This window comes from Lates calcarifer, linkage group LG23 (assembly GCF_001640805.2).
Source record: "Lates calcarifer isolate ASB-BC8 linkage group LG23, TLL_Latcal_v3, whole genome shotgun sequence".
Classification (NCBI taxonomy): domain Eukaryota; kingdom Metazoa; phylum Chordata; class Actinopteri; family Centropomidae; genus Lates; species Lates calcarifer.
In genome coordinates, this window is record NC_066855.1 from 13,947,748 (window position 1) to 13,973,191 (window position 25,444).

Below are 25,444 nucleotides of genomic sequence, written 5' to 3' on the forward strand. Positions count from 1 at the left end.
AAGAAAATTAGTATATCACTTGATAGTGACAATAATCATTAGCTGCAGCCCCAGTTTCTTCCTGAGTTACGCTGTTAAAACTGCTCACCCCAATGTTGGAAAGAAAGGTTTATAATGGGAAAGGAAATAAGAACTGTTGGATTTTACTGTTTAATGAAGCTTTCTGTTTTTTTATCTATGTTTTCCTTCTAAATCAAAAAACACTTTGTGGCTGTTTCATATCCTTTTAATCTATGGTCGCACCCTGGTGACAGTCGCAGTAGGCCCATCCGATGGCTCCAGAGTTTTGTCTGAAGAAACACCAGGGGTTTGACTCCCGGTCCGGGTTCCTGCAGTAGCTGTGATCGCCTAGCCCTCGACCCGGGTACTGCATGACATAGTCTGGAAACTCGGTCCACTTCAGACAGGGGGCGCCAGAGTCCGTCTGGGACACAGTGCCGTTATAGTATCCCAACTCTGTGAATCCCTCAGAGCAGGACAGAGGCACTGTGCAGACAGAGGGAGGGAGGGGAGAGAGAGTTAGTAAATGTTAAAGAGGATGGGAGAATAAGATGTTTTGGATGAAAGGAGGAGGAGGAGGATTTGGGTCAGAGAGGACAATGTGAATAAAGGGGAGTGAAATGGGGAAAGACGAGTTACATTGCTCTTATTCAAATCACAGTATCCCCGTGTTTGCATTTTATCTGAACATAAAAGCTAACATGGATGACTTTCATGTGCTGTCCACTGCCACAGCAGGATCCCACCTAATGCGTTCTCCCTCGCTGAGCCATGTTGAATGGGTGAAATTTCCATCACCTTAAAGTGCCCTTATTTAACACAGAGGTGACCACATACTGACAGCTAATCGTGGGGGGGGGGCGCAGTGTGTGAGTGAAGCTTAGACAGACTGAGAGGGAAAGTGCTGACATCAAAGTGTCTCAAAATTAGGCCACTAAGCAGAAGAGCTTACATACTGTTACAGACTAAGATCACACATTAATGAAGAGGAATCACATAACAAACAGAGCAGTGCACATGAAGGCACTAGACTATTAATACACTCAGAGGTGCAAAGTAACTGTAAAGGTGCAAAAAAAAAAGTGTATTAATGTGACCTTTTAATATGTAATAAGTACATTTTTTTGTTTTGATAAGATATATCGAGGGAGCATGGCAGATAAAGTACCTCTGTATCCTTGTTTTACATTTCATGTAAATCTTTTGAAATGTATTTGTGAATTTGTGGAAATGTACCTCGTGAACTGTGCACTTATATATAATGTATCATGTGTATATTATTATATATCATCTGTGAAGGAAAATCTTGTAAGCTGGAGAACAGATGATCAACAGGATTTCTGCATCTTTATCTGTAACGCCTCGGTTACCACATGAACGGACAGAAGTGTCTCCAGATGTCCACTATCAGTCATGGTTTGGGCTAAACAGTCAACCATTGTAAAACACTGCAGAGGTTTTTATGACCTAAACTGTTAGAGTGAGAATGAGGCCTAGAATATATTAAGCACACAAGAAGTAAGAGGAATCCTTCATATTATTATATTTCTGTCTTTCTCCTCTCCTCTTTTCTTCCATCTTTTCTTTTACCCCTTTCCTTTCTGTCTCTCCTGTCTCATTCCCTTGCTTTCCCTCATCAGCTGATCTAAAAACATGGAAATCCCCCAAAACCACACAGAAACAACAGTGACATTTTTACATGTAACACTATTTTTGCCTTATTTTGTTTCTTACTTTGTCCAAAGAATTTCGGTACTTTCCACACTGAAGCTTTAAGGCTTTTTGAGGCCAAGCAGCTACTAAACTATGATTAATGGTGGAGGTGCTTCAGTAACCGGCAACAGTCTTATCTCATCAACACACACACAGCTTGGCCGTCCTGGAACATTATCTACGCAGTGTAACCCTTAATGTCCACCTCACACACAAACACACAAACACACAGAGATTTTGCTGCATAGTGACCAAGACACAAACACATTACTGTATAGCGCAGTCAGATGCAGAAACACACAGTCACAGAGAAACACACACATACACACACACACACACACACACTGGGTCCTATTTGGAGGAAGATAAGAGAGAGAGCAGAAGGGGGAAGCAGTGAAAGCACTGGAGAGTCCGAGGAAGAGGAAATCAATCAGGCAGAAATGTACTGAACTAAAACAGAAATCTATCCTCAAACAATAAATAATACAGAACATACTCAGACATTGGGCCCAAAAACAGCCCTCACACGTATCCAAACCTAAAATAAAAAGCTTCCGGCTACAGAGACAAAAAAAAGCATGCCTGTCCCTTTAAGAAACATGACACAGGAAGAAACTGAAAGTCAAGTTCTTGCTTGGGAAACAACCAAACACTCTCCTGGTTTTCCTTCTGCTTTACAGACCATACACCAGCACATGTAAGTAGTCATTTCTGAGTCAAACTATATCACATGAGAAGTAAAATTTTATGTTGTGTTTAAGTTGTAGTTTGAGCCCATTCTCTGCTAATTTGAGCCTCTTTGTTGAGAAAATCCTGCAGCAGCTGTTGTTTGCTCAAGCACAGCTACAAATGTTTTGTCCAGCTGATGAAATAATCTGACAAAAAGGTCTATTTAGTGAGTTTTCATATCAGGAGTTTGCTCAGATGTGTCTGGAGCTTGCACACGTTACATTATCTTAATGAAGATCATGACAATGTGGTGATTTGTTAAACTGCTGTTCGAAGTCAATAATGAACTTTGAACTCTGGCTTTTAAGCCAACATGGCTGAGGAGCCCTTAAAGATGCAGTAAAATCAACACATTCTAGTTAAACCTGTGTTCTTTTATTTAAATTTTCTGTCTATTGAACAGTTGATTAATCGACTGATTGTTTCAGTTTTAAATTAATCCAACACATTTATTAGGCCTCAGGGATACACACAAAGCTCTGTAGTGAGAAATGATGAATGTAAACTGAAACTTTGTTTGGGGGTAAACACTAAAGGGTACTTTTTACACTTCAACATCTACAATTCAGTGACAGCTGAGCAAACTCCTTCTGCTGGCAAAGATACATCTTGTGGTGATTATTTTTTGCAACTGCTGTTACAAAGATCAAGAATGTCCTCTGAGTGTAAAGTATCTATGAAATTGTATTTTTCCTGCTTAATTTAACAGGGTTTTTTTTGTGTGTTAGTGTTTTTTCAGAAATGGCCTCCAACCTCAGTCTCTTATCTGAGGAGCAGTTCCTTTGTCCAATCTGCCTGGACACGTTCACTCGACCGGTTTCTACTCCATGTGGACACAACTTCTGCATATCCTGCCTCACATCTTACTGGAACAACGAGCCAGTCTGCCAGTGCCCGGTGTGTAAGGAGAAGTTCGAAAGGAGACCCAATCTCAAGGTAAACACTTTCATTTCCGAGCTCGCATCACAGTTCATGTTGCTTCAAGTGACAGGTGCTCACACCTGGAGTCCAAATCAACCGAAGGCCAGCTCTGGCAGTGCGGTGCTGTGCGATATTTGTACTGACACCCAGCAAGAGGCCATCAAAACCTGTGTGGAGTGTCAGACTTCTTACTGCGACGTTCATCTAAAACCTCATCACAGAGCTGCCGGACTGAAGAGACACACGCTGGTCAACCCTCTGGCAAACCTGGAGGACAGGATCTGCAAGGAGCATAAACGCCTCCTTGTGCTGTTTTGTAAAAAGGACATAGTTTTGCTGTGTGACGTCTGTGCCAGTTCGCAGCACACAACCCATGATGTTCTTCCCGTGCAGCGGGCGTACAAAGAGATGAAGGGTCTGCTGGGGGAGACAGAGGCAAAAGTGCAGCGGATGATCCAGGAAAGGCAACAGAAGCTGCAATCCATGACGGAGTCAGTACAACAAAGCAACAAGGAAACTAAAGACGTGATAGTAAACTGTGTGCAGGACATAACAACACTTGTGTCTGAGATTCAGAAGAGCCAGGCGGAGCTTGTGAAAGTGATCGAGGAAAAGCAAAAAGCAGCAGAGGAACAAGCAGAGGGCTTTATTAGCAGTATGCAGCAGGAGCTCACCGAGCTGCAGAAAACAGAGACGAGGCTGAGGGACCTAAAACAGATTGACGACCAGCTCCATTTCCTCCAGAACTTCCCAAAGCAGTCCCTCCTACCACACACGATGGACCTGTCCACATTCAGCTTTAACAGACAGCTGGAGCTACAGAACATACAGAAACCTTTGAGCAGCTTCCTCTCTCAGCTGCGAATGTTGCTGAATAAAATGAACACAGAAATAAATACGTTCTCTGTGTCAAACAACGTCATGCTGAGCTACCTTCAGCAGTACGAAGAGAACATTTTCCTCGATCCTGATACGGCTCACCCTCTGCTCATTTTATCTGATGATGGGAAGCAGGTGAGATACAGCATGGGCTCGGGTTTGTGGGGAATCCAGAACGTGAACCCAAACATGTTTACTCAACACCTTGCAGTTCTAGGACACAGAGGCTTCTCGTCGCGGAGGTTTTACTTTGAGGTGTTTGTGAATCAAAAAACAGAGTGGTGTCTGGGTGTGGCCACGGCTTCAATCCCAAGGAGAGCGGCACCCATTCGGACTCCTCACTGTGGTCTCTGGGCCATCTGGTTTCTGGAGGATAAATTTGAAACCTACAGTTCTCCAGGTGTGACGGTATATTCTGGGAAAGTGGAGCGGGTTGGAGTGTTTGTGGATTATGACGGAGGTCAAGTATCGTTCTATGATGTAGAGACTGCCACGCTTATTTACTCATTTACAGAGTGTTTCTTCTCTGAGGAGCTTTATCCATATTTAAATCCTTGTGATAATGAATATGGTTCAAACTTGGATCCAATGGTAATTGTTCCTGTCAGTCGAACAGAGTGAACGCAGGCCTCAGGGATTGATTTTAAAAGCACCTTGTTTTTATTATTATTATTAATAATAATAATAATAATAATTTTGTGTTGTTTGATTGACGGGCTTTGTTTTCTGTAGCTTCTAGCAGCATGCTGCGTCCAGTGGCTGTAATTACCACTTGTTGAAGTAGAGGAATTTTTTGAGTGATTATGATGAAAGATTTGTGCAGTTTTTTAATGCATCTTGGGTTCCTGGAAGTTTTTTTGTGTCGATATAAAAGGACACCATGCATATATGGTATGGACAGTTAAAAGGACACTAAACAAATTCAGACTAAAATCAACCTGGACTCCAGAGGGCTTAATTGGGAAAAATATGCCTTCATCTAAAGCAAAGACAAGCTATCAACTACGTTAAAATATGTTGAGTTGATCAAACAATACTGCTTTATTATAAACAGGAAGCAAACAACAAAACTCTTCAATTTGTTAAACTACAAAAAAAAAAAAAAATGAAATATCAGCTTCATACTTTACTGGCCACAGAAATGCTTTTGTCCAGATAATGTGATTTTACAAAGTGCTACTCCATTCCTCAGACACTGTTTGGAGCTCCTGCACTCAGGCACTTATACTGATTAAGTCTCTGAAGGTCCAGGGTTTGGAGTTGGCCCATGCTGCAGCTTATTATGAATTTTTCCACTGAAGGCAAATTTTACAAAAGTACAGGAATAAATAATAAAATTACGGATGGCTCAATTCCATTTAGCTGCTTTGGTTTCAGGGTCCTGGTTTTGTTTGTGCTAGCACACCAGGGCACTTGAATAAAGCAGAGGCGTAGTTCATTTTATTATTTACATCTGTGCTTTTACTACTATGACAATTCAGCGTCTATGCCTCTCAAGTATTTGTTAAGAATCATAACTTCTACAGAGACATACTTTATATTATTGCAATCTATTTAAATACCACCTACTTATCTTATCAGTGTCCACAGGAGTAGTAATAGTTGTTAACAAATACATTAATAAACACTTATATCTGCCTACATCCACATCCTAATGAGTTATAAACTATTTATGAAATGTTTATGTGTTGAATAGGGGGACTTAATTATAATAATATAATATAATAATTCTCTTTTATTTATATGAGGTGGTAGTGAAGGAACAACAATTAGGGGATACACTTTAAAATACAGACACTCCTCTGTGCATCATTGCAGCTACTGTAGGTTCAATGTGAAGTCATATAGAGGCAAATATCTATCAGCCTTTTTGTTGATGGTATATTCTCAATTCATACACTACAATGTTATTTAAATCATGTCAGTTGTATCGTGTCCATGTTCATTTTGTTTTTAAGATAAAACACGTTGCACTGTAGCTTTCTGTGTGATGATGATGCTGGCGATGATGTAGCTAAATGAATAAATAAAAATAAGCTGTATATGCCCTGTAATGCTGGTAAAACTTTTATGTCAGCTTGATGAATTTTTAATTAAGTAAGAAAGCATTACATAACTAAACCAGGCAACATTTTCAATTTTCAGTGTGTACCTTGACCTTCATTTCTATTATTAGTGAAAGCAGGATATCTGAAGGTGACACACTACAGGAAAAAAACATGTTTTTTTCATGAACCGGTCAATTTTGAGATTTCTAGTGGAAAGAAAATGTTCAAAATACACATTTGTGTGTTTATTTTACTATGCAATTCGTATCTTTAAGGTTTTGAGTCTTTTGAGTTTTTCGCCTCAGTAGCACTTAAATTCATCAGACTCTCCAGTTTTATTCCTATCTTTATTCTGAAGGTTTTTACTGAGGGTTTGTTCATATATCATTCATAGCCTGAATTATATAACATTTCATACCTAAAAACATGGCAAAAATTGATTGGAGTGATAAAACAAAATATCCAAAAGCCTTTCTGTAAAAACCTGTCATGCCATGTCAACAAAATGAAACAACAATTTGTCCAGTTCAGTTTTCTGTTCTGCTCATCAGTGTATATAGTTTTTTTTATTAATTAGATAAATCATTGTTTTCTTATATACATACAATTTCATAAAACTTGCAATACAAAAAATTATTGTCTTAATGTAACTAATCAGCTGAGGAAATTTCATGGTGACATCTGTAAGTTATTTTTTCCCCTTATTCATCTGTCATGTCTTGAGGTTAAAACAAACATTTCATTCTTGTTTTTATTTTCATTTCTGCTCCACATCGTCTGATTTTCAGTAAATTCCTCTTTTTTCACCATCTTTAAATTCCACCTCCTCCTCCCTCATCCCTCATCCTGTACATCTCATTCAAGCTCTTTAATTCATCTCAACACCCGCAACGTTCACACACACACACACACACACACACACACACACACACAACACTCGCTGCTGACACCCTCCTCATTGCCACGACAACGGTACTCTGCCCATCGCCATGGGAACACTCAGTCTCCCTGCTCCCCTAATCCATTTTCCAGCCACAATGAGTATTTGACACGGTTCACACTCGGAGGCTTGCTGTATCTGGGTGGGTGTGTGGCGATGACACACAAACACACACATTATAATAAATTTGGAATATGGGGAAATTCTGTTTTTCACCATTTAACCATTGATTTTTGACAATTTTATGCGACAAAGGAGAAAATGAACATCTTGTGCAACATTTGCTTTATTGTGGATATGAACAGACCTGTTATAATTTTTAAAAAGTGCCTTCAGAAGCTTCAGAAGCTGTTTTTGCTGATAGATGAGAGGTGTGTTTGTAATTGTGCCATAATTTTTACTTGTCTGTCAACGTGTGTGCGGCTGTAAAAGCAGAGATATTTCAGTGCTGGAAATGAGCCGGAGAAGGAGGAGTTCCTCGCCCCACCCCCCATCATCACCCTCATCATCATCATGGCCTCCAGTCGTCTCAGGGATGTGGAGAAAGAAAGAAAGAAAGAAAGAAAGAAAGAAAGAAGAGGAAAATGAAATTGCAGAGGGGTGCATGCCGCAGGGAAGAGAAGAGGTGACACTGAGGGCTGAGGCAAGATGATGAAAGAAAGAAGAGGCGGCAACAGAGGGGGTTTCATGAGCGTCTGAGTCAGAATGTGGGTTAAACTGGAGGAAAAAAAAACACAGAGAGCGGAGGGAAGAGACGGTGTAGGAGGCAGGGACAGATGGAGGGAGAGAGCAATGAGAGTGCTGTGTCTGGAGTATCACCTCCCACCTACCTGAGTTCTGCACCTCGTTTAAGTAACTGTCCTCAGCCACCACCTGCAGACAGGAAGAGAAAGACATAGCAAGTTAGACAATATATGTTACTGCTGCAAAAGAAACGCACTCATATGAACAGAATACTATATATTGGCGGGGACAGATGAATGGTCGTTGTCATGGTTTAGATTACCACAGGCTGTGCTTCTACAAATCTGCAGCTTGTCAGAACTGCAGCTCAGCAGACGGACACCTCGATCAAACCCTATTTCACCACACGTCCAGGCACTCAACACAATCAGATTCCTGGTCTCAGGAACTTTCCAAAGGGAGACAGGAGGTGTCTCAGTCTTCTGTGAGTCGTCAGAGCCCTCAGCAGATTATCACCCAGGTACATCAGGTTCCCATGCACCACCGTCAAACAAGAACAAATTAAGAGGAACTTGCCACAGCTGGACCACCCAACATCATGAGGGCAATAGACTGGACACATGTACGCATCAAACTACCTTCCTCTGACACATCCCCCTCCTCAACTGCAAGCAGCATCACTACATCAACATCCAAATTATATCACACCACCTGCTAAACATCACTGCTCGACGGCCTGGGGGAGTGGACGTCTCCTGTGTGTTGTAAAATCATCTTGGTTTATTGGTAAGTGACTTGTCAACTGTTAATAGTCGCCATGCAAAATATTTTCATGTCATTAAAACCACTAAAATATTCACCATTTTCTTAAGGTGATCGAGGTTATGCTGCACAGGAGCGCTCATACAGCGAGCGTCGTACACTCATCCGTGCTGTGGTGGAGCGCACCGTTAGGCTTCCAAAGGCCAGGTGGATGTGTTGTGACACAGCTGGTAGCAAGTTGCTCTACACCCCAGAGAAGGTATGTCAGATTATTTTAGCATGTTGTGTACAGCATAATATTGAAATAGAAGAAGGCGTGCTGTTACTCGATCCAGCAGCTGCACAGAACGAGCCAGATGACTCATTATAAGGACCACACCATCAGAATACCATCATGATTAGGCAACAACTAATCACACTTCTTTAGGTGTAGGTTATCATGCTGCAATGAACAACTTTATTTAGACAAGATGAAGAGGGATTTGTTTTTAGATTTTATTCTGCTGAATTATGCACAGGTGGCATTCAGTTATCTGAAGCTAGGAGCGTTTGCTGAATCTGACGTGGCACACAAGTAAGAGAAGACATTTAAGATGTTCTCGCATGAGGCCTGTTCTTCACACAGAGGTCCCTGTAGGGTAAACATTCAATAGGTTGTCATCAAAGTCCGAGTCTTAGCACTAACTCTTACTGATGTGTATCTGCATGTAAGCTGGTGAAGACACACGTCTACCCTCGCAGGAAACTGAATAATGTTACAGTATTGGTACAGCTGTCAATTGTTACTAACAAAAAAAAGACCTTGTCTCCAACTTCTTAGTCTGAACTAGGGATGTGCATGAATAATCGATTAGTCGATTAATCGACACAAATGTATTTTTAAGAATTGACAAATTTTTATTTGACTAATTTTTAATCGGGTGGAAGTGGGAGGAAAGACGTGAAACTAGTATTTATGGTTCTGTTTCTGCTGAGTGCTTCTTCTCTGCTGCATCTTGCTCTGTATGGTGCAAGCAAAATCAGTCTAATAAGGGTCTGTAGGCTGTTAACCAAGCTGCTGCTAACGTTAGCTCACATTGTTTCTAGATACTCAGCTTGTGTTTAGGTGAGGATTCCTTCAGTGTTCATCGTTCAGGAGGTTTTTACTGGGAGAAGGATTATCCACAGAGGCCTCATTGAATATATATTTTAAAAAATCAATGTTTCTCTGCAACGTGGGCACGGGACGTTGAGAGCGGCTGTTTGCTCAGCTTGCTTCTCTGAGTACTGAAGATTCAGACGTCTGATGACAAATCGTTCTGTTAAGATTAGAGTTCTAACAATATATAAAGTGACAGTGATGTGACTTGAAACATTCAGAAAGTAGTCAGGTGAAAATGTTTTAATGTCTGGCCATCAGCCGGAGCTTACTGGTTTATTGTACCTAAATGCTCACGTGACAGCAAACGACAGGAACAAATAACAAATAGCTTTGGTGACTTAAATGATTTCAGACAGATATGCAGCTACAGCTCTGAAAAAGAATCTGATGGAAGCCAAGAAAGTAGCAATAATAACTGATGCACTGACAGCTCTCATGTTGGATTTTTTTTGGTCACAGTCACCTGCCATGGAACATTTCAGTTTCTGTGCATTAGACTCTCAGCACAGATGAGACACACTGCTGAGAACTAGTCTGAGGTCCGCTGTTGATGAGTGAGGCTTGGGAGGTAAAGTTAGTGCATCTGTACACCAGAGTGCAAAAAACATGACTTGACATGACAACATTTAGTTTGAGTTTCAACTAATTGACTGATTGACTTAAATTGATTAATCAACTTCAAAAAGTAATTAAAAAGCCCATCCCTAGTCTGAACACACTCACTGTGTTCAGTGAGTCCAAGTTGAGTAAGAAGTCCTGAAAATCAGGTCCTGAAAATCAGGATTTGTGTCAGACTTGACTGATAAAAAACTGGGCCTAATATGCGGAATATTTAGGTTGTGCATGTACATTTGTCTCTTACAGCACTGGTGAAGGTGTGCACACTGGATTCTATATATTCCTGAGTATGAAGTACTGTCAGGTCAAAGCCAGAAACCAGGGAACGAAGAAAAGTTTATTCACTGATGTCAGGGATCGCCAGTCAAAGGAAAGAACTATTTCAAGTATAAGCCACCCAGGTACACAGTGTACAGCATAAACACACACATACACACAAAAACAGTACCAGGCAGCAGCAGATGATATCTGACAGAGAAGTGTTGGTTTCAATTTCAGAAATCAGGTCACTCCTCTACACAGCAGGGCACCTGACAGAAGAGGAGAGGACACACACATGTACATAACACACACACACACACACACACACACATACACACTCAGCTGCCACTGTGGAATAACTGTAGTGAGGGCAGTGAAATACAACACATTTCACCTTGACATGGGTGAATTCTGCTCCCTGGTTGTTTCTCTCCAACAACACAAACACAAACACACACACATATGAAACCAGCATACACACAGTTCCCAGAAGGCACTGCTGCTCAGCCTAATAATATTAGAGGAAGGAGCAGGCGACCTGTGGTAGCGAACATGGGCGCTGATATCTCCATCCATATCAATCACACGGCTCGATTACAGCGCTAATCGGTTATGGTGCTCTCACACCTGCATCCAGAGTACAGCCATGCAAACACACATCACACACATAAACACACACATACACACAGACACCTTGGGGAAAATTGTGTACAGATAGACAGGAAGAAAAACAAATAAGGAGAGTCCATTTCTGCTGAGTGAAAAGAATGGAATGGAAGGTGTTTCCAAAGTGATGTTTTTATCTGAGCTTTTAGTCTGAAATAACAATAATTTTGTTAACCCGACTGGTTTTAGGAAAAAACAGTTTCTGTCTCTGACAACGCAATTTGTGACATGTAAAGTGTGTTTAGTTGATGCTGCCTGCTGTCTGTCATCACATCCTTCACAACCTACAAAACTCATCCTGTCTAAGAATACAGAAAGTGGGACAGCTAAATGAATTCACATCCTTGAGAAACAGCTTGGCAACAACACAGTGACCACTTGCACTTGTCAAATTTGACATATTCAAACTGTTTGTTTTGTTAATCTGATGCGACAAAATCCAAAAATACAAAATTTCAATCATATATAAACTAAGAAAACTACTAATTTATCTAACAGTTTGTTTTGTCATTTAATTTGAAGGGTGTGTATTTATGTTCCTCAGTTAAATATTCTGTTAACATACCCATGTCCCATGACAAACTGCATCTATTGGACTCATTTCCAGCAAAAATATCCTACAAATATTAGCCTGTTTAAAAAAAGTCTTCAAACAGATAGAGAAAGAAAACAACCCTAACCTATTTGATAAGTTCCCTCAAGTGTAGGCATTTTATACTGAGAGCCATATGTCAGTGCTGGAACAGAAAAGTTCCAACGATAGCCCCCTATTATTCCATTAGAGCTGGGGAACATAGGAATGATTACAGTTTGGAGGATGTGTTGGATTATACCTGTTCAGGCCAAATTTTTACCTCTTTCCTTGAAGGTGGTGCACAATGCAGGACCCACACCAAGCACCCAGGACACTGATGGTTGATGCGGCCATGTTAGGAGCTTAAACTCTAATGTCAGATGTGATTTAGAGCAAAGCAAACTTTGCAGGTCACAGAAAACTGCTGTTTAATAGACTTCACACTTTGGTTCCTCCCTGTTTACCTGTGTACATATTTTGTTCTGTTGATGCTGACAAAGTACAGTGCTGCTGCGTTGTGGATACTCCCTGTGAAAAGATTTGTCTAATGAAGTTGAAATGAAAAAGAAAAACGCTGAAACTCATCTGCTGCGTGCTATTTGTGCTACATGCACGGCTGCTTCCAGTGTTAGTGGGTCTAATTAAATCCTGCACATCACTGTTCTCCACTAATGACTTCTACACAGGCTACACAGCTCATATGCTGCACATTAACTCAACACACACTGCAATGTGAAAGAAAAAATGTGTCTAAATAAGTCCGAATGATGAATTGATTGATTTATCATTAATTGATTGCTTTGCTACTCAGCTCATTGCAGATCTAAGTAAGAACCGTTTAACCAATTTTATCTTATAAATAAGTGAACCTGACTTCCAGCTGAGACTCAGAGTGCTCTGACTCACACCTGACAACAACACCTGCTTCACCACTTCCCAGTTTTCAACATGTCTGAGTTGACCGAATTTGCTGTGACAAGCTCCAACAGCCCGTGCAGGCTTCATTCCCACAACACCGCGGGCAGAGGAGCCTCCTACGGGTTCCTCTCATGATATCCCGCCCGGGGGGGGGGGGGGGGTGATTGAGGACCATGCCTGTGCGTGCGCGTGAGACGGCATCTTGTCCGCCTCAAGTGCTCAAGTGGAGTAAGGCGCTATGATGGAAGCATTAATTGGCTAAAAAGACAGATTAGACATGTTTTACGCCCTTTCATCGCCCTGCACCCGCACCTGCTTTGTTTGAAATGCGCCCTGAAAAAGGGGATCACACCGCAAGACCATTCAAGACGGTTGCATGACTGCAGTCAGTAGTTAGTCGCGCGAGGGGTTAAAATACAGTGCATTTACAATATAGGATCGTATCCGTTTAATCTGCACTGAATGACAGACCTCGGCTGTGGGTTTATTGCAAAGCATGAAACCGTACTCAGTCCTCAAAGCTTGCTTGCACTGCCCTGAATTCTATTATAAGCTTGTCAATCTAATTATCAGTTTAATTATCGAGCGAATTAAGGTTTATAATAAAAATGCAGCACAGGTAATCAAAGCGTGACTGTCACAGGTCATGGCTCCAAAGGGGGAAAAAAGGGGGGAAACATTTTATTTTTTTTTAAATCAGGCCAAATTGCAAAATCAACCCCATCATCCTCATCATCATAAAACAGGCAGATACAGTACGTACCTCCGCCAATAGCGGCAGCCAGAGGCAGGTTCCGATCAAGCACAACATTTCCCGGCTGGTTAGAGCCATCCTTCCCGCCCGGTGTGTCCGTGTCATAGCCCGAGAAGCCGTCGCTCCACTCCCATCTCTGTTTCCAAACTGTCCGCGAGGAGGTGAGCCGTTATCCTCCGCTCGTCCCGCTGCTTGGAGAGGAACGTGGTGTGTGATGATGTATACGTGGGAGGTTTTTTTTTTTTTTTACGCACAGAAGAAGACAGGGTGGGGCACTATAAACGCTTCACACACACACACACACACACACACAGAAAGAAAAAGACACACACACCGATTCCTGAGTGAAATATTGTTGAGCTCTGCAAAAACCTGGTGCCACAAGCATCTCTCTCCCCCCTTTTCTCTCTCTCTCTGTCTCCCTCTCACACACACTCACACTGGGGTTTATGTGTATTACAAGAACACTTCCCCCCCAAACCAGATTTTGCTGTATTAGTCGACTCCCCTCTCCACTTCTTCTGTAATAAAAAGCACACATTTCTCCCCAAAGACTGAATACACAAAAGACTATAACACTGCATGAAAGGGTCAGACATGAAGAAATTGAAATGACAAATAGCTGAATGGGAAATTAAATGTTTTACAGAAGCCATGTGATGCAAAAACTTTTCTACAGTTGTGTCTCCTTTGAGCAGCTGAAAGGCCACATGTATCTGTTTGTCTGCCTTTAATAATGTAAAGCCTCTGTTGTCCTGTTTTAGGCACTCCACAGTTCAATCAGGCGTTCATACTCCAGGTAGACGACAACCAGGAGGGAGCTGGTGCCATTTTGCTTCAGGGGGAAGACTGAGTGGGTGAGGACAGTCAGCTTCTTAAAAAAAAAAAAGTTTAACTGTGGCTGCTGGACTTAAAGCTCATTGCAGATCCTGAGGATCAAATCCAAGACCTCAAAACTCCAGAGCAGTCCTCTTACTCCGTCAGATATTCCAATAGAGCCGCTTAAGGGTTGTTCTCAGGCTCAGTTTTCATTAAGCTCCCTGAATTTTGAAGTCCGGCACCCAAAGTGAAGACTCAAAGAAATTCAGTGTCTGACCAGATGGTTCAGGGTGTTAAAGGACTGTTTTGAAATTTTGTGGTTGTGGACTCAATTGTCACCTGTAGTACCAGAAAGACACATTATTACTAAAGAGTATGAAGCGATGAATTCAAAAAAAAAATTCAACACCTGCGACTCCTCATGTGAACTTGCTATCATCAGCTTTCCAGTTCCTGTTGGGGGACCCCGAGGCTTTCCCAGTCCAGATGAGACATGTAGCCTCTCCAAGAAGCATCCTGATCAGCTACCTGAACTACTCTGACTCTGAGCTCGCTTTGGATATCCAAGCCTCTTACCCTATCTGTCTATACACATGACATGAGCCCAGCCACCTTACAGATGAAACCCATTTGGCTGCTTCTATCTGCAATCTCATTCTTTTGGTCACTACCCAAAGCTCATGACCGTAGGTGAGGCTTCGAATGTAGATCGACTGGTAGATCGAAAGCTTTGTCTTCCAGCTCCCTCCTCACCACAGTGACCCACTATAATGCACACAGTACTGCTGACACTGCAACAATGAGCCTATCAATCTAATGCTCCATTTTAACCTCACTCCTGAACGAGACCATGAGATACTTAAACTCTACCGCTTGAGGCTACAATTCACTCCCAACCCGAAGGGAGCAATCCATCCTTTCAGAGAGAATCACGGCCTCTTACTTGAGGGTGCTGACTCAAAGTAATAAATACAAATTTAAAGGCATGATTTCTGTAAAGTTGCTACACTAACACTAAAATTTACAATTAAATTAAATCTTGTGAGTGGTGCTTAACAACCTGCTTTGACCTCTAAATACAAATTTTATGACTTGAGACGTGATGTTGCAAAATTTGTCTGTGCAAGAAAAGTTTTCCAATTTCAATGATTTAGAAGACTGTGGAGAAGTTTTTCTTATTGCTGCATCTCCTGTTTGTAGGACTGATAAAACATAATCAGCTTTGTGAGGAAAACACCCCCCCCCCAAAAAAAAAAAAAAACAGAAATTGGCTGTGAAATAGAATCAGCACAGAGAAGATTTTGGCTGACGGTGACAAAAACTCTTCCAAAAACACACACATACATTCTGATTATAGTTGTTGACAAAATTGCCTGAGTGTGTTGCTTCAAAATGTTGAATTTGAAGCTGATCCAGGAGGAAGCATTTCAGATCAGTGGAGATAAAAACAGAGTCAGCTGCCAGGACGCGTTGTCTTCGCTCAGCAGTTGTTGGACTGTGCTGCTGGAGAGAAGTGGTCAGCTCAGCTCTTCTCCAAGCTTATCAGATCTCCAGAATTGCAACCACACCAACATGCATTGTGGGTGCCTGTAGAGCAAAGTCACTCAGAAAACATAGAAATTAGCTTGATTATGGCTGCAACAAACAAGTATTTCTGTTGACAAAAATAAACACATATAGTTGTATTTGGTTGAAATTTTATTGATCGTGATCATCTGTGTCACTTGTTTGACAATGTTATAGTCTCTATTTTGATCAATCGCATCCCTGATTCTATAATATCAGGTTGTGAGCTATGTGTTTTGTGTTCCAGGTGCTGCTGCTGTACTGGCCAGGATACTCCTGCTCTACGAGTTTGACCTCGACCAATCAGCATTTGCGCCCTTGCGTGTCATCAGGGGGAAGGTCAAGAAATCGCCATGCTGTCAAGTGCGGTCAAGAGCACACCAAACCAACAGGTTGGTGATAAAACCTTAACACCATGCTTACACTACAGAGCATTCTGTCATCCTATTGGTCAACATGAAAGAGCACAGTCGTAGATGTCACACTAATACAAAATCTGACATGCTAGACTTTTCGTGTCAGGGGCATCACAGATGTTCATATTTGTGCTGTAAATTTGTTGGCCATGACCACACTGCAACAGAGTTCATGTAGCCTGAACAAGGCCTGAAGGAAAAGTCAGGAGAAATTCATCCTCTGGGCACCATGAATGTCTCTACAATATGACTTAACTTGGAATTAATTAGTTGATTGACTAATCGATTAATCAACTAAACATTCCTGCACTAAAATTCATTGATTGCTTTTGTGAAACTGGAATAAATCATCTCGTCTCACTTGCCATCCATCATCCCTCCTGTCTGCTGTGTCAGCACTGTGTTTTGATGCCACGTCTCTTCTCATCCACACACAAGAGGAAACACCTGAGCAGGAGGCAGCCGTCAATTGTTCTCATCAACCTGTAAATGCAGAAGCCTTTCGTTCTCTCAGGCTAATTTTCCTTTTGGATTGTGATTAGAAAGCATGTTTAAGAGCAGGGACAAACCATTGTTGTGCTCAGTACATCTGCGGTGTGAGACGTCTCTGTTTCATAAAATTTCAGCACCAAACTAGGCACTGGGGTGATTTTCTATCCCTGTGCCTCTGTGATCCCCTGAAGCTGTGCGGGAGAGATTAGCTAAATTCATCTACTTCACAGAGTTTTGTTTTACCCACGGGCCCCAGGGTGGGGGATTACTTGTGAAATGAAACTTTTTTCCTCTTAATTTTCATAGTTTCCTCTGCCAACAATGCCTTTGATGTTGCTGTTCAGTGATAACAGTTTGCTATCTTTAACCCAAATCCAATTTCTCTTATCATCATCACCTTCATCTATCTCTCTCTTGCTGTTTCTGTGTCTCTTTCCCCCCATTTCTCTCATTCCTAATTTTCCATTTATTGCCTTCAGTGTGCGTAAACAGCATGGATGGACCGGTGCAATATAAAAGTAATATCTGCTACACACACACACACACACATATTCATGCACACACTGAATACAGCATGTGTGCTTTCTTGCTTGCTTGTGCCAGCGTTTTTGCCCCCCCATCCCACCCCACAAACACAAGCCCATATGTGATATTGGATGAGAGTTGGCATCACGCTGATTTTTGCAAACGCCTGGTCGTCATGGCAACACAGCGGCTCCTCTCCATGCAAGTACATCTCCCATCCTTGACTGGTTGTGTGCGTGTCCAGAACAAAAGGCACTGCAAAACAATAAATGAATGAAAAACAGGAACATGGAAGAGGACAGGAGTTGCTCACAAAAAAAAGAAAAAAAAGAAGAAGAAAATTCCCAACAAATTAAACTCGCTGCAGGCTCTCTGCTCTCTGCCTGTCATGATGGATTTCTGAGAAGAGGAAGAGCTTTGAAGATTAACTTAAAACAAGCACTCACACACATGCATAGAGTGAGAGGTTTTGTCATATGTATTGTGTGTGTGTGTGTGTTGAAGTTCCACCCAGGAGTACTTCTTCAAATCCCATTACACCCCTCCCCACCCCTGAAAACATTTAGAGGACCCAATCCCCAAAGCTAAGACAGTTGGTATGGAAACGGATCAGTAAAGCTCCAAATCTCTCTTTTAACGACTCATTACCAGTTGCTGCTGCCATTTAATGTCACTTGCTTCCACGCTATGGCAGCAAGAAACACCATTACTAACCCAGATCGCTGCGGGATGAGGAGGAACATGTGAATCGGCTGGTGAGCACAGTGGTAATCATCCTGTTTGTGCTCTCTGCCTGTAATATTTCAATTTCCTCCCTTGGTCTATCTAACTTCCTTTCATTTACAAACCCATTATTGCACTACTTGAAGATGCCTTTACTGCCACTGAGAAAACATGATTGGAAACCTTGTTTTGCATGTGCGATACACCTCTAATCATTTTCTGACAGGGAGATAAAATAACAGGAGGGCTATAAGAGTGCACGGGGTCCCATTGTTGTCGCTGTGGCATTTCACACCCGGTGAAATCCAAAATGAAAAGGCAATACAGCATCAATAAAAGCAAAAAAATAAGAATAAAAATGCCACGGGTGTAAGTGTAGATAGGAGAACCACAAACGGAGAGCGTTGATTCTGCAGGAGAAAGATCACAGCTATTTTATCACCATGAGATGCCGAATCCCCGCAGAGAGCTCCTGCTCTGCCTTTTCTCTCATCTCGCTGACAAGCCACAAAACAGAGATGCAGGTATCAGGAGGCGGTGGAGGACGGATGGGAAGAGAAAGAACACACTTTGGGGTGGAGCACAAAATAAGGGGAGAGCACATAGATGAAAGAGCTGGAGCTAAGAGGCCTTAAAGGAAAAGCTTGTGATGTTACAGCATCTAATCTTCAACCTGGCTGAATAATGTGGCCCAGGGTGAGTGAGTTATAGTACGAATTATGTCAGTGACTGCTCCACTCCAGCCTCACAGCTACTCACACAATCTGTTTGAGATAAATCTGTTCTGACTCAGCTTCCTGGTTTAAGTGACACTTAGTAATCAGGGCTTTTATTCATGGATGGCAATGATTGATGAATTAACTGCACTGTCAACGACAAGTGACGCAAATATAAAATTTTAATAGAAGGAATGAGTTTGCTAACAGAATACTCTCTTATTAGAAAAGAGTAAAAAAATTTGAATGTTCCAGTTTTTAAAAAAATCTCTTGAGGCTTTTTATGCTTCCAAGTAAAAATGCCTCACAAAATGTAATTTTGTATTTTATTTCACCATGTACAATGCCCTGAGCAACTCAATTGGAAAAAACACAGAATGGTTTATTTTAGTTGTCTGCTGTGTTTAGGTAAAATTTGTAGTATCCCTGTACCTCTGATTACAGTAGACATCTGTGTTGTGAATTTGTTTTGTAATACATACAGTACATCCCTGTTCAGCATTGTGTTTTGCATAATTTTACAAAAAGGAGGAAGAATGAGGGGGAAAGAGGGGGTGAAGAGGCTGAAGCTGCCCCATCATCATCCTCTGGGTGCAAAGCAGCAAATCATTTATCATCATGATTTGCTGCTGTATTTGGCAGCAGGATGTTTCTCAGAGAAAACATCCACCATGAAGAAGGCTTTCATCTGTCTGTGTCTGATAATGAAACTGAAATCTGACTGTGCAGCTGATCAAATGTTTTAGTTTATGTGGATTAACACTCTGTGTTATGTTAATCTACTTGATCATGTTCATTTATTTTAATGAAAAAATATTAGAAATCATATTGATGTCTTGTTTTATTTATTTTCATGTGTTTGAATAATAATTTACTGTTTATTGAACATGTTTTTGTTTGTCTTACATGAAGACTTTTGTGTTGGGTGTTTTGAAATCAGAGCAAAATGTGACATTACACTGCCCCCAACTGTCAAGAGATGGTGCCTGCAACAAACAGAGGAGCACTGAATTTTACCTCTTTCAATTGAAACTGAATTAGAAAATTTGGGTTATTAGCTATGTATCCAGCCCCCAACCTGGAGAAGTGGGTTGCACTTTGTCAGGTCTCTACCCACCGACCTGTTCAGCTTGGGTGTCCCACTTGAAGACTAAGCTTCTGCTGGAATAACTCCCAGGATCACTGAGGCACGCAAACCCCCTGATTACAATAAGGTAGCAATCCCTCAGGGGGAAATCTGAAAAATAAAGTTGAAAAAATAAACTAACATAGAAGATCCCTCATCCAGATTTTAACAAATAACACCATAACATACAGTCTCTCAACACCTCTGTGCTTCTGTGGCTGAGGGATGTTCCACTCCAACAGGCACTGGCAGAAGAACAGAACTGCCAGTAGGCTGTTCCCCAGTTGAACTTATATAGATAGAAATATGTTTTATTTACTTTTGTTTTTTGTTGTTAATTCTTGTCAATTATCTTGCCAGACAGGGTGCGTGTAGTCAAGCTCTGGCGTGAGACACACGCTTTCCTGACGTATGTCGTCATTGGTCGCGACGTGCCTTTTCATTGGCCATCAACTTTTGGGGGAGCGCAGAGAGGCGGAGAACGGAAGTCGGAAAACATTTAAACCAAGTTTGAACCGTTGCTCCTGTTTGCTAGTACTGTGAGAAAATTTCCTTACAGAAGAAGCTTGGATGCTAAAACAAACGCTGGAGCTGTTTTTTGTCGAACACGAGTGAGACTGGACGCTGAACACATCTGCGGCGCGAAGGTAAGACAGACAATTAGCGGCTAACGTTAGCATTGGTGTTATCTGAGAGCGTTAGCATTAGCATTACCTTGTAACGATATCATTTAATTCTCACTCTTCTCAGTTTATATCGCGTGGGTAAGAGTGTGTTTGTGTTTGTGTGACTGAGGCGTCCCTGACTTGTGTTGTGGACCTCCAACGTGGACCGGTGAAAACACAATGGACAATGGACCTGGCTGTTAAACACATGGGTGCTAGCATTAGCATTAAAGTCGAGCGTTAGCTTTAGGCCTATCTTTTAATGGTGATCTGGGGGCTTTTTCCTTTTTGTGGTCGTTTTTATTTTTATGAATTAAAGTGTGTTTGTGTTTCTGTGACTAAAGCGTCCCTGACATGAGTTGTGGAGGGTGGTAACTGTATAGTAGTCAGTTTGTCTGCAACTCTCTCCTTTCTCTCTTACTGCTGCTTTGCAATTTCGTGCTCCAGATTGATCATTTTGAGTCTGTTTATGTCGGTATGTTATGATTATGTCGATGTAATCATTTAGTGTATATTTGTGGTGGTATTGCATCATTTTGCGTCTCTAGCTGGCTGTGTTACATCTACTTATTGTCAGCTTCTTTGGGGTTGTTTTGCATCTATTCCAGGTTACTTAACGTTTCTTTGTGGCCATTTTGTGTTTCAGTGTGACACGCATCTCATTGTGATCATTTTTGTGACTCCTGTTTTTTTTGCCTATGTCGTTTTGTGTATCTTTGTAGCTTTGTGGTATCTTTCCATAGCCATCCATTGATCCCTTGTTGTGTATATTTTTGATAAGAAATTTGTTTGTACTGACTTGAAACTTTATTGAGCTCAGTTTTGTGTTAAATACAAGCTTGAAAACTAGATTTTAACTCCTCCACAAGTTTTAAGCCTCAAGAGTAGGTCACAGTGTAGGAGCCGAGATTACTGTTAGACATTATTACAAAAACTATTTTAAAAATTGCTTTTCTCTCTGAGATCAATGAAGTCATATTCTGGTAACATAATGAATTTTTTCACCTCAAAACTCAAAATGTGATTGTCAGGGTTCTAATGTTAATACTTTTTGCCTATGATAAGTTTTCAGTGTTGTATTCTTCTACACTGTTCAAGTTTTGGAGGTGATTTATTCTTTATTAATGAGGTTATTTGTTATAAGTGTTGTACTTGTGTATTCCAGGTTTACTTGTTCAGCTGCTGCAGCCTGGACAGAAACACCAGCGCGCACCTTACAAACCAAACAGGTATGTGTGCTAAAGATTGTTTAAATCCTTGGTATTTAATGAGTTTAGTATTGATTATAATAATGACTTAATCATGTCTATAAATTGTCAGAAAATAGTACTAGTTCTAATAATTTTTTAAAACACAAAACAGTTATTAATTAATTTTCTGCCAGTGGCCTGAAGTATAATTTAAAAATACCACAAATTAAAACCCTGCTTTCAAAAATGTACTTAAGTGAAAGTTTTTATTATGCATGATCCCTCCAGTGATTAGTTGACAATTAATATAGAAATTAAAGATTTAAGATAATCATTTTAGTAATTTTTTTCCCCAAATATTTATTGTTATTGATTATTTAAGATGTGATGCTTTCTTGTCATATGTGACAGTAAACAGCCCATCATTTTCCTTTGTATATTTCTCTTTTTATTTCCTCCAGATGTCACCATTTTGTTCACAATCGCAGAGATGTTGTCCACGATCAGAGATGTCTTCGTACAATGAAGTTCTTTGAAACCAGGACTGAGGCCTCCAGGTAATTCACAAACAGCTTTACATCAACTGTCCAACGCAGAGCATTAAATCACTTTTCTAATTGATCTGTAGTCTGAATACATTAGTACAGTAAATCATAAAAATGTGAAGAACTTCAGCTCAGTTCAGTGTCACATTAGAAACACGGTCATTTTGCTTTATTTTGGCTTCTATCAACCAAATTTAGTTAAAACTGACTTAACTGACTTTGGAGAAGAAAAAAAAATTCCATCCACTGCTGTTTTGTGAATATCAGGAGCTGATGGAGTCAGTTCTCCAGTCAGAGCAGCTTCTTCTGAATTTGTGTATAAAGCAAATTTAACTCTTGGACTAGTTCTGATGAGTCCAGAGCCAGTTATTCCACATTCTGGTTCCTTTCTAGATTTAGTGTCTTTTACTTCTCTATGTTTTGAGAGTTTGAAGTTCAATACCCAGAAACTCTCTGTGCTTTTATTTTGATGTGTTAAAAGTCACATCTCCATATTAATGTTTGTTGTGTTTTTCTCTACAGGATTCAAACTTTAACCATTATATCACAGAGATAAGCGACAGGCGTGAAGACATTTCCAGAAGGTCAGTGTTGAGTTTATTATTTTCAGTCTGACTCTGTCATTATCTCAGCTGCAGTTTGACTCTTTAAAACCTCTTGTCTAGAACAAATAGTAACAAATTAAAGCTGCTGTAACATATCAATTTTAATTAGTATTATATTTTCAACAACATAGCTGCAAAAAAGAAAAAGAGTAAACATGAACCTTTCAAACCTTAATGGTAGTTTGAGAAAAAAAAAACCTTATAAAACAGGTTTGATAAATTAGTAAATAAGACCTTTAGATATTCAACCTTTAAAAATAGGTCCAAGAGTTAAGCATGAAACATGTAAAAAATACATTTAGAACCTTAAAGTCTAATCAATCAAACCCATAAAAATAATAATACAAAACCTTAAACAATATGTCTAAAAAAAAAACAAGTATAAAGCCTTCAAAAATAAATTAAAACTTTTAAAGTTTAAAAAATAAGCATGAACCGTTTAACACTCTTTTGAACAGTGAGTGTAAAAAAATATATTAGCAAAATGTTTAAAAATAGGTCTAAAATATGTGAGAATATGAGAATCATGACATTTTTCTTAAAATGCAATACAATGATTTGTATAACATCAGTCTCAAAATAGAGAAAGACTAAAGTTTAGAAAGACACTTTTAATGATTTTATTCCAGACATTTGACCACAAGGAAACACTTGTTAGAGCTGGTTAGGGTTAATATAGTTATTAACACATTTTCCAAAGATGAACATGTCTACTAAGCATCTGTGATCATTTAACTGCTTGTGATACAATTATTAATTATTATTATTATTAATAATAATAATAGTATCATAAGCAATTACATGTTCTCACAGGTGTTTCATAAAGACATATTAGTCTTTGGAAAATGTGCCCATGACTACATTACAGATGGTAGAGAAAAACAAAGTGTTTTCACTTGAACAACAGGAAACCAACACTATTTACAGCAGTTAGATGGTGGAGGTCTTTTATCTAATTAACAGCTTTGTAACAGTTGTATTTTCTTTCATCCACTTCAGGTCCTCAGCTGATGTCATCTTCTCTTCCTGCAGAGACAGTAATACATGTTAATCACAGACACGATCAATAAATGTATTTATAGTATTTATATTTTTTGACAGTTTTTTTTACACCTTACTCTGACATGTGGCTTAAGACAAAGAAACTTTCTTAATGCAGCCATCTTATCTTTTTTTTTTTCCATAGACACACATATTCACACCTCTACACAGTGTTTGTGGGTTAGGTTAAATTTTGTCATTTCATTTTAGTATTTGATTATTTCAAACAGTACAGAGTCAGTACTCAAATCCAAACTATTACTGTGTACATAGTCCTGTTTATATTGTTTATAATTTTTACATGTTGTTATGTTACACTTACTCAAATAAATACTACTGAATACTTAATATTGCCAGTCTGTTTAATATTCAATATTAGTATCTAGAGGTCTGGGTTAGGGTAAGGGCTTCTAGCCAGAGATTAGAGTTTTTAGCCTCAATTATACAATTTAGCTGCAAGTAGAGAATAGTTGGCATTTCTGCATTACAAAATACTTTTTGCCTATGATATTTTGTTTCATAGTTTTAATGCTGTACTGTACTATGAAATTTGTTATCACATTTTGTGACTCCTTACCTATGACATTTTTTTTTTATTTTTTTTTATGCCTTATTAAGTGGACGACTAACTCACCAGTGCCTTGCTGAGGAAAAACCACCTCTCTTCAGACATCCTGGTGAGATTCAACATCAAGAGCATCCTAACCAACTGTATTACAGCCTTGTACAGGAACTGCTTCCGACCCCCTTGAACTGAACTGACTTGTCCAAATACTGCTGCCCTATAATTTCATTCACAGTGCACATCCATAATCATTCTGTACATACTGTGATTTATACTGTATATACTGTTTTTAGACTGTTAGTTATTCTCATATTGCTCATACTGCATATACTCTGTACATACTGTTATGTATATTCATGATTTATTTACATTATTTATTATGCTGTAATATCCTACTGCTTGCACTTCTGGTTAGATGCAATCTGCATTTTGTTACTTTGTACCTGTGACATGCACAATGACAATAAAGTTGAATCTAATGACCATTGACCATTTTTGATGCCTTACTATACTATGACATTTTTTGACAATTTTGACAACATTCTATACTATGACATTTTTTGATGGATTTTGACGCCTTACTATACTATGACATTTTTTGATGATTTTGAGCCTTACTATACTATGACATTTTTTGATGGATTTTGACGCCTTACTATACTATGACATTTTTTGACCATTTTTGACGCCTTACTATACTATGACATTTTTTGACCATTTTTGACTTATTATACTATGACATTTTTTGACATTTTGACCTTCTATACTATGACATTTTTTGACCATTTTTACGCTTACTATACTATGACATTTGATTTTGACCATTGGATTTTGACGCCTTA

General features: G+C 39.9%; 2 protein-coding genes across 9 annotated transcripts in view; one reads left to right on the forward strand and one right to left on the reverse strand.

Annotated features, from left to right (window-relative positions):
* LOC108883013 (neurotrypsin) overlaps positions 1-14,135 on the reverse strand; it is a 27,424-nt gene extending 13,289 nt beyond the window's left edge. The window contains exons 1-3 of the mRNA XM_018675858.2: positions 13,618-14,135; positions 8,061-8,103; positions 244-486 (exon numbers count right to left, since the gene is read on the reverse strand). Of these exons, the coding sequence (XP_018531374.1) occupies positions 244-486; positions 8,061-8,103; positions 13,618-13,713 (382 nt within the window). The 5' untranslated portion in view covers positions 13,714-14,135. The remainder of the gene's footprint in view (positions 1-243; positions 487-8,060; positions 8,104-13,617) is intronic.
* Positions 2,402-25,085, forward strand: LOC108883017 (nuclear factor 7, brain). 8 transcript variants are annotated; one of them, XM_051066188.1, is made up of 10 exons: positions 2,402-2,410; positions 3,171-8,700; positions 8,787-8,935; positions 14,373-14,465; positions 16,241-16,385; positions 21,822-21,885; positions 22,308-22,403; positions 22,914-22,975; positions 23,996-24,068; positions 24,656-25,085. In XM_051066188.1, exon 2 carries the CDS (start codon positions 3,184-3,186, stop codon positions 4,861-4,863), a length of 1,680 nt encoding a protein of 559 aa, XP_050922145.1. In that variant the 5' UTR covers positions 2,402-2,410; positions 3,171-3,183; the 3' UTR covers positions 4,864-8,700; positions 8,787-8,935; positions 14,373-14,465; positions 16,241-16,385; positions 21,822-21,885; positions 22,308-22,403; positions 22,914-22,975; positions 23,996-24,068; positions 24,656-25,085. The 8 variants fall into 8 exon arrangements, 7 of the variants coding, with proteins under 7 accessions (XP_050922145.1, XP_050922146.1, XP_050922144.1 ...); XM_051066189.1 differs by having other exon boundaries at positions 23,996-24,033; XM_051066187.1 differs by having other exon boundaries at positions 23,996-25,085.
* Positions 25,086-25,444: the final 359 nt, after the last annotated feature.

Excerpts from the sequence above, each read along its gene's own strand:
- LOC108883017 (XM_051066187.1), top strand. The coding sequence starts at position 3,184 with ATGGCCTCCAACCTCAGTCTCTTATCTGAGGAGCAGTTCCTTTGTCCA.